Source organism: Nannochloropsis gaditana (genome assembly GCF_000240725.1).
Source record: "Nannochloropsis gaditana CCMP526 unplaced genomic scaffold scaffold037, whole genome shotgun sequence".
Classification (NCBI taxonomy): domain Eukaryota; class Eustigmatophyceae; order Eustigmatales; family Monodopsidaceae; genus Microchloropsis; species Microchloropsis gaditana.
Genome location: NW_005803916.1, coordinates 86,851 through 96,558, shown reverse-complemented (window position 1 = coordinate 96,558; position 9,708 = coordinate 86,851). Strand labels below are relative to the sequence as shown.

At 55.9% G+C, this 9,708-nt stretch overlaps 1 protein-coding gene across 1 annotated transcript; it reads right to left on the bottom strand.

Annotated features, from left to right (window-relative positions):
* Positions 1 to 1,490: 1,490 nt before the first annotated feature.
* Positions 1,491 to 2,009, bottom strand: NGA_2129310 (uncharacterized protein; the record flags this gene model as incomplete). Its single annotated transcript, XM_005856118.1, has 1 exon — positions 1,491 to 2,009. A coding segment is annotated over one exon (519 nt), but the record flags the coding sequence as incomplete, so codon positions are not given.
* Positions 2,010 to 9,708: the final 7,699 nt, after the last annotated feature.

Here is a 9,708-nt window from a genome sequence, read left to right as displayed (position 1 = left end):
GGAGTCTGTTTCCGCGCACCTTTCCGAGAAGTAGGTTTTTATTCAGAAGAAAAAGAGATTATAAGTGAGTACTAATAGATGGGTCACGATAGAGTACGATCAAGCTTCTACAGGCAACTAGTATAATAACACGAGCACGAGGTGATTTTTGCTGATCGATGAGGACAGCAATCGTCTGCGTGACTCATAGATGGAGATGACGGGTCTTCTTCGTCCGTTCGGAGTAAACAGACCATCGCATAAGACAGAGCCCTGACAATCAAGATTTATTTGTAGATCAGCTCTCTGGCTTACATGCACGCTTGCAACAGGCACCTGGGCCGGCAAAAGTCTGCAGAAAAAATGACAGGTTTCACTCGCGTTATGCGCGGGAGAGCCCTCCGCAGGGAGGTGGAGGCTGCCACACTGGCTAAGTATACAGGCAATGTTGATAAATGTCAAAACAGATCAGGTCTATGTACCAGGCCGACCTCAATCAGAAAAAATCTTCTGCATGTGCGAGACCGCGTCCTCGAAGGTGTAGTTTGTCCCGCGGCAGGGGGTTGTTTCTTCTGCGGGGCAACCGCCTTCCCTCCCGAGGTTTTTGGGCGAGGCCTTTGGCGGGAAACGCCAGGAGGTTACCGGCCCATATCGGGACATGGCCGAAGCCCTGCACTCACTGGTTGGGCCGCCACAGTGACCTGCTCGGCCACCAAGATACCTGGGTAGACAAGAACGGGGAGAACCTGTACGATAATGCGACCTAAATTTCGTCACTATCCATGCGGGGACAAAAAAAAGTGATTGCGTCGACTTCTCCTTTTATATGAGAATGCTCGTCTTCTACAACTGTAAGTTTCTTTTGTTTTGTACAGAGCATCTTAAAGACAGAGCTCTCACGTTGCTCTCACTTGCTTTGGGCTTTCCCTACTTACTTTACATATCGTTAAACCAAGGCCGCCGCCTCTTCTTCTTTTTTTTCTTCGGCACATGTTTGTCGTGATCCCATCCCCTGAAAAGGGATCCTGCCAGAATTTTTTGGGTCTTTGACTCGGACACAATACTGAGCGGCCCCATGGGCTCAACAAATCGGTACGCAAAGAGTACGGCACGCATGACTTGAAACGCTAGGAGCGTCTCCCATACAGCTGTCAATCCCTCGTCCCGCAGGAGGAAGAACAGCGAGCCAGCAAAAAGTGCGCTCAGACCCATGGTTACAACCTGGTACGTGAAGTCCTGCGCACCTTGTAGCACGCCACCACCCACGTTGACGAGGCCATTGATGGGCTGCATGATTGCGATGAGCCAAACAATCGGGTGCACTTTGTCAAGTATGCCCTGATCCTCGGTGAAGAAGCGAGGAAGCACGTCAGGTTGGAGAATCTGCGCCGTCGCACAGAATACAGCCAATACCCCCCCCAGCGCAACGCCCCACTTTAGCAAAAGTAAGCTCAATTCCCGTCCTCGCAGTCGGTCGCCGCGACCCAGGGCATCGGCCACCAGGCCCTGCGCAGCGATGGAAAAGGCCTCCGTCAGGAAAGACGGCGGTATCCAGAGCTGGAGCGCCACTTGGTGAGCGGCGATGTCCAAGGGCCCGATGCGTGCGGCAGCGATGCAGGACGTGGCCAAAAGGGCTTGAAGAAGGACGGTGCGAATAAAGATTTGCGCCGAGGCCTTGACAACGGGTGCCATCTCTGCCCAGGGCGGGAAGAGGTCCAGGACGGGGAGAATAGGCGGCTTCATACTCACAAACTTGGTCAGGAACAATCCCGCAGATAGCCACTCGGCGATGACCGTCGCGGCTCCTGCGGCACCCAAGCCCTTGGGATCGGCAGGGTACACGACTTCGGGGTCGACGGAGTAGTCCACTATGAAGGCGATGGCGGCCACGATGAGCGGAGTAGTCGTATCCAGGTACCCCCGGAGCGCCCCGTTCGAGACCGCCACCAGCATGAGCGCGGGTGTTCCCCAGCTCCGCACTTGGAAATACTCGACTGCCTCGGCGTAGTTCTCGGGAACGGCACCGAGCAGGTTGATGAGTGGATACGAGAGTGCCTGGAGGATGGGGATCAGGGCCAGGCCGAACATGCCCGCGAAGAAAAGCAAGCGGCCCACCAGCTCCCGGGCCGCCTCTTCCTCTCCCTGCGCTCGGAGATTGGCCACTATCGGGGTTGTGGAAGTAGCCAGGAAATTGAGGATGTAAAGGCTGAAGACGAAGACCCTCTCGGAGATGCCGTAGGCCGACAGGGACACGGAACCCAGGAAGTGTCCGATGTAATAGGTGTCAACCAGGGAGATGAGGGGCTCCAGGGCCAATGCAGCCACCACAGGAGCGGCCACCTGGAGGATGAAAAGATTCGTGTTGTTCTCAAGCCGGAGCCCGCTGAGCTGAATATCGTCGAAAATGTGCTTGAAGTCCTCCAGCAGGTGCAGATCAAACGTGATGTTTGTCGCGCCGCCCACCGAGACGGTCACGTCCGAGGACAGGAGAGAGGACGTCGATGCCTCCGCATTTACCGCCCATGCGCCCGCCTCGGCCGCCGCCTCATCGGCCTGCTCGGCCTCGCTCCCGTTGCTCGATGAAGCATCCGCAGGCTTCCCAGACAGGAGCCCCTCCGACGCATCGGGCACGGTCCCGATAAAGGGCAGTACCTCCGTGCGCACAAATGTGGACGAGGACGAATTGAGCGCGAGTGCTCGCTGATCGATCACAAGGGTGTCCTTCAGGGCGGCGGCGAAAACGCGCGTGGCCACCTCCTCGATGCGGTGCATGCGCACAGCCGAACGCTGGAGCCCAGTTTCGCCCCTCGCGTCCCCCGTCGGTTTCATCCTCGTCTTGCGGTGCTCCTCATCGTCCACAACCAGCACGGCGATGAGCTGCGCTCCGTAGCAAATGCGAACAGCCAACTCGCCTGAGGCCAGGAAGAAGGTGGGCGGAGTGGCGCCGTTTCCGTTCCGGTAGAGTTTTTTCTTCGGTTGGATGGCGCCCACATGACCTATCATCCAGTCATCCTCAGCTGCGGGGAAGACCGCCGCTGGAAAGAGCTCTAATCCGTCCCCGGCTAAGTCCCGCCGCGTTAAATAGAGTGCTGCGCGGTCTATGCCCCCCAAGGTCTCGACCACAAACAGGAGCCGCCGTTGTAGCAATTTTTTTAGCCGAAGCACGCCGCTACTCCCTTGCGCCCTTGGTCTGTCGCTCTCGGTGCCAAGGGTGGTCCCTGGAGTAGATTTCTCGTTGAACGAGAAGACGGGCATGCGACTCCCTTTCGCTTTGGCCACACGTGTCTTGTAAGTGAAGCGAAACGCGTTCACCGCCACCAATCCCAGCACTAGCCGAAAACATGAGAGCGCCTTCATAAAGGCAATGGAATCACTGCCAATTGGTGGTGTAACCTGCGCACTGCTTGATGGAGAACAGTGCTGATGTCGGCGTAGGCTCAGCTTGCGCAGATTGTTGTACCCACCATGTCGTTCTTTGCAACCTGATAACACCATGTGAGGGGAGTCAGATTAAGGTGTGGTCGAAGACTTGCTCCCCACCACGTAGCAGCTCTATTTTCCAGGAGACAACACAGCTCGATAGACCCTCCTGCACGTTCTAATGCGCGGGGTCTACTTGATCCTCTCTCCCCCTTCCTCGCTAACCCGGCGGCGACGGGGGCACATCACAGCCCTAAATACCACCGAGACAGCTGCGATAGCTCTCCATAAGTCACACTTACTGTTGACGCGCCGGACAGGTGCATGTTTTCCCCACATGATACAGGGCTGGCGTGACTGGAAGACGATCGGTATCTGGGGATTAAACGACGAACCAACCTGCCACCCTGGTACCGCGTAGATAACCCAGGCGGCGCTATAGAGGAACGAAGCCATCTGAAGGCACATATACTGGATTGTACCACCGGAAAATAATGATAGAGCATCTTAAACTTGTACAGAGTCACTTCAAGATGTTTCAGGCACAAACGGTGGCTTATCATGGACTCTTGGACATGCAAAGCTTCTTGCAGAACAAGCACCAGCAGGGAACATGCGGTCGTTCGCCTTTGAGTACAGAATATAAGCTACGCCTTCTAGAGTTTGAGCTAGCTGAGCGAGAAGATACATTGCGAAAAGACACTTTCAAAACAAATTTGCTTTCATGCGTTGACAAGGATGGATGTCTGATGGACTTGGCAACAGTAGTTCAGCCGTACCTACAACTTCTGATCAAGTCAGTGTCCCGTCGGTGTTGGAGAGAGCAGGCCTTGCTGGTCTTGATCTTACGGCGTACAGGTCTTGCTTTGAAGAAGAGACGGAAGTACTCCTTGGTTCTGGAAAAGTTGGTTCGCTGGGGAGGCCTCGAAGTTCTCAAAGCCGTCGTGAACGGATGCCTCCAGCACCAGCAGCACTCTCAGGAGCGAGCGAACAGGAATGCGCCGTTGGGAGATCCAGGAACGCTATCTAAAGAAGTAGTTGAAAGAGCGGTGTCAGAGCTATTGGTTGCCACCTTAAAAGCACTAGTCCTCCTTCCCGTCGACATCGAGGCTGTGAAAGACTCCAACATGGCGCGTTTCCTGTCGACAGTCTCGCAAGCCTTTGCGGCTGCGCCCGACTCATCGGAAACCTGCAAGGAGATTCACCATCATAATGTTGTTGTACCTCGCTTGGTCCAGATAGTGACCAACAAATGGGCGGAGTTTTCTCGAAGTACCACCCAGAGGCGACGCGAAGTCAAGACCCTCACCACCGCAGCAGCACGCCCCCCCCCAACATTAGCATCACCTGTAGCAGCGGCTGCGGGAGAGCAAACAAGGATCGGAGAAGGGCCATCTCCAGCCTTGGTTGAGTTGAGTAGCAAAGTGTCGGGCGGGCAGATTCAAGAAGGCGCCGAGGAGACGCTCGGGAAGCGGCCACGCCAAGCATCGGCGGAGGAAGCGGAGGTGGCCCGGGCGCGGCGCGTGGATCTGCGCAAAAGGGGTCGAGGTGGTGGTATACAAGTTGTCCCTTCAAGCGCGATGGCAAGTGCGCCGGCGCCAGTTGAGGTGGAGCGTGAGAGCGGGCCTTCTGCGTCGGCTCCACCCCACCCCGACACCCCGCCCAGTAAAGCCACACCTATCACAGAAGCTGCACCTCCGGGGGGGTCCACGAACGACGCTCCATCCAGTAAGCGCAGGAGAAGCGTGCGGTGGAGGGACGAGCACGGTGATGGGCAGCTTCGAGAAGTGTTCGTGTTCGAGAAAGAGGCTGGTGAGGAGGACGCCCCGGCCTCCGCCTCCGGAGGAAGGTCTTGGACCGAGCTAGCCAAGCGAGAGCACCTGAACGAGCGAGCTGCCTTGCAGAAGACGGGTGGCATGTCGGGAAAGGGGGACGATGGGAGTCTCAAAAAGGAGGGACTGGATGCCCCTCGGAAAAGCAGCGATTCTCCATCAAGAACAGTACCCTGGCACCTCCCCCCCGACTGGCCGTTTCGGATCCCCCCCTGAGCTTGAATCCACGGAAGTCTTCGACGAAACGGCGAGAACTCGGGTCTTAATCGAGCGGCAGTATCTACACGAAGACGAAATTCCCTACACACCGCACGAGGACAAGTCCGCTGTTGCCAGGGCCTCGCCAGGCGCGCCACCCGCGCCCATCCTCGAGGTGATCCCGTGGGCCGGCGGGGCAGTGGAGGAAAAGAGGCAAAAGCTGGCTGCACCAGCTCCTCCGGCACAAAGTTCGCTGCCGGCATTCTCGCTTCCGCCTCCTGTGGTGCACCAAGGGCCGCATCAGGCGCCTCCCTCGCACGGCCTTCTGTCGGCGGCCCCGAAGTCGAGTGCGAGCCTGCTTGACAACCTCCTTCAGGGCGTTCGCCAGGGAGCCACCCCCGACGTCCTAGGTGCCTTCCTGTCCCAACCGCCATCGTCAGCCACACCGGGGCCCCTACCACACTGGACACAGCAGCAACCACAACCCCAACGCCTGCCGCCTCCGCTCGCACCGGCGGGATACCAGCAACCAAGTCACCAGGGTCAGCCCTCGGCCCAGCTCTTGGCGAGCCTCCTATTGGGCAGTGCACAGGGCGGGGGTTGGGCACCGCCATCGCGTTCAGCCAATGCAACATCGCTCTTGGGCCCTTCTTCATACGAGCCCACCATTCCGCAGGGCCACAATTACGAACAGGGGCAAGACCAGAACCATAGGCCATAATAGAAGGATCAGGTACGTTTGAACGGAGAAAGAAAATAAAAATGAGTGCGAAACTGCTTGCTTTTGTTGTTTTGGATGCATTTTTTACGTAAACATTTTTCATCAGATTTTTCAAGGATTGGCAAGCCTAGTTCAATCCCTCTACATGAGTGAGCGTGTGGATGCGGTACTTCTCTGCTGTCTCCTCGCGGCACTCGGGCTCGGTTTGCATTCCGGCTTCTTCCCTTTCTTCCCTCTTTATCGCTAGCATAAGGTCTGCTCTCAAATCATTACAAGCTATCATTCTAGACAATCAATCCGAATGCCTTACAAGCCATTGGAAATTTACATAAAACGCCGATTCTACGATTAAGATTAAAATTAAAAAAAGGGCGTCAATTCACCTTAACAATGCTTCGTACAAGCACGATCTACACATTGCGCCCGTCTATTTTTCACAACTGCGCCCAATCTTCTTCGTTTACGCTTTCATTACTCTTGTTGCGCGCGGGATCGATCGCCATGTCACTTCCCCCTGACTCGCCGTCGGAGTGCGGTCTAAGTGCATCGCGTGTTTCTACCAACTGATCCGGTAAAACGTGCAGTGTGTGCTCGTTTACATCGGGAGCCACGGCAGTCACTGCCGCTAGTAAGTCCCTACCCACTGTCTCTTCCTCCTCGGCGCGCCTCTCCTCCGTGGTCGAGACCAGAAACTCAGCGGGTGAGGCCCCGGGCGGCGCGGGCTCGAGTTCCGTGGGGCCCCTCCAGTCTGAGCTGTTCATAAGAGCAGCGCCAGTCTCGGGAACAGGCGAAGAAGCAGTCGAGGCGTCCTCTTCGCCTTCCTTGGAAGCCAACGAGGCAAGGATGGAGGACCAGAGCAGGTCCAGCATGTTGACCCACAAAACCCGGTGCCGAGGAGGGATGACGCCGTAGGTTACCACGTGCGCGAGTGGCCAAAAACGCCACCCGCGGAAGACGACAGGCTGGATACGTTCCTTGACGTCTTGTGCCACCACGGCAGGAGTATCACCCCTGAGGAGACCCACCAGGGCAATGTAAGCGCTGCACTTGGCCACAAAGTAGACTGACTGGTCCATCAAGAGCTTCAGCACCCGGTTGACAGGCACCTCCATGGGGAGGATGTAGTCCGACCAGTCGTAGTAGTAGTGAACCAGCGGGCCGAACATGGCACCGATCAAACCGTTTCGGGCCGTCCGGGCCAAGTCGAAATCTAAGAGGTTCTTGGTACGACCCCAGCCCACCTGAGACATCCAGTCCCCGATCACGTAGATGACCACGTTGATCACAGTCTTGACGAAAATTGGGTGGGTGCTCAAGCCTCCCTCATACTCCTGCCAGTTGTCATCTAGAAGAGAGGTGGAAGGCGTCGCTCGTGAGTGAACGGCCTGAGTCGAGCACTAGACCGGGTAAAGAGGCAAATGCGGGCGTTTCTGACAACGGCACGATATGCACGCGGAAGCGCCCTCATGAGACTACAGGAAGTAAGAATCTGGGTCATGTGCTACCATGTCAGAGGACATGGTCGGCATACAAAAATACGATGCGGCTGGATTGAGACACACTGAAACTGAAAGACTAAGGCAAGTCATTTTAGGCGCTCAACTTACAAGGAATGCGGAGCATGATCTCTTGAATCGTCCATCCCCGCCAGCTCTCCATGTCCACAGTGATGAGGATGGAGGTGGCATACACCGCCGCTGCAATCAGGAGGACCAGGTTTCTCCACTTCGCCATGATAGCTTTGTCCACCGGCTCCCCTTCAGTGAACGCGAGGGCCGCCGATATGAGGCTTGAATTCTGCCAAACAAATGTGTGAAAACGTGGTTTACAGATGCTTTGTCAGCACACAAGGCTGACGCGGCGAGGTGACATCCCGAGTGACTTAGGTGGCAAGATTGTCCCGACTGGCACTCACCGAGTTGGGTGTAGGGAAATGGTTGGTTATCAAGGCGGTTGGAATGTCCATGATAGGAATAGTCTCCTCCTTTACGGTTGAGGAGGAAGACTCACTGCCCTGATGAACGTGTAGGGTAGGGCTATCGTGTCTTGGCCGTGTGAGAGTCACGGCACGACAGGCGAAATCTGGCACAAGAGCTGGTAGATGTCTCCTCAGAACGCGGCTGATCCCTGTTTCTACGCCTCTCCTTCCTGACAAAAGATGATTTCCGCGCGCTGTAAAAGCGAATGCAGGAACCACTGCCTCTATGGAAAGCAGTCCCAAAAGGCCCAGTACGCTCAGCACTATTCTTGCCATGTTGCCGTACTTGCTGCCTCTCGTGACAGCAGCTCTTGTGCACGCAGGGTACAAACCGGCCTTTTTGAGAAATAGGTTGCAACAAGTATCCTCAAGTCTTTCGCATCGCTGGCGTTAATATGCAGTGGAGTCAACTGTGAAATGAAGAACACGTGAGGATGCCCCGGGCATGAGTGAAAATGTTGCCAAGCTTCAGGAGTAGGACGTCAAGATCTGTCGAAAAATGATCGCGGAATGGGGGGAGTGCAAAATGCGCACTGTTCTGGATGATCTAGCCTACTTTTTTCGCTTGTCTCAACAACTCCTCGCTACATTTACCTTTTTTTTTGAAAATGCTGGTCGCACAGTTGTATATGGTTCTTTCCGGCCTAAGCTCCGCCAGGCAGCACACAAACAGCACCATCAAACCCTTCTCCTCCAGTAGCGAACAGCCTTGCCTACAGGTCTTATGAGCATTCAGGAGGACGTTGGTGATTACCAGGGCCGCAAGGAGGATGAAAATGAATTGGACTTTGACGATGACGAGGACTTGCCTCCCTTTCCGCCGCCTCCCCCGGTCGAGCAAGCGCATTCTCCCCCTCCGGATGGCCGAACTCACGAGGTCAAGAGGAAGGGCCTGGAGGAGAAGGGGACCGGCAGCCTGAAGGCGCTCGAGAAGCACAGCCGTGTCAATAAACAGGCTCCACGCAGTGCATCACGGACGCTTGATCCTCTTTATTGCTCGTATCAGGACTATTTGCAGGCTCTGCGACAGGCAGGTGAAATGCAACGACGAGATGAGCGCAGGCGCCCCTGAAGTCTGAAAAATAAGAATGGTAACATCACTGCTTTTTGGCCTGCTTTCCAACAGTGGACTGGCCGGCCACGTGCATACCTCCTTTCTTCTTTATTTTCCTTAGGACTTTCTTAGAATCGCACAATAGATATTTTTTTTCTCTAGGCCTGCACTCCTCTAAAAGTAGGAAATTGGAGAAAAGCCGGGTCACAAATCATGCATATCAAACCTCCCCCACACTCGGCAGCTTGGACTGTCCCCCTTTTCTCCCGAGGCATTTGTCGACGCCTACTGCTTCTCCCCTCCATCTCCCTCCGGGGCGCCCTCCGCCTCAGGATTTTTCCGAAGGATCACCACCCCCTCAAGCACACTCGTGTAGGCCAGATACTCCGATGAAGCAAGCTCGGCGCGATCCTTCACACCGAGGAGGACAGGCGTGGTGTGCGTCTGGAAGCCCGTGATGGTCTTGGGCCGTCCGGCTTGGCCCACAGTCTCCACCGCCTGGCCGACGCGCACCGTGACCGGCAGC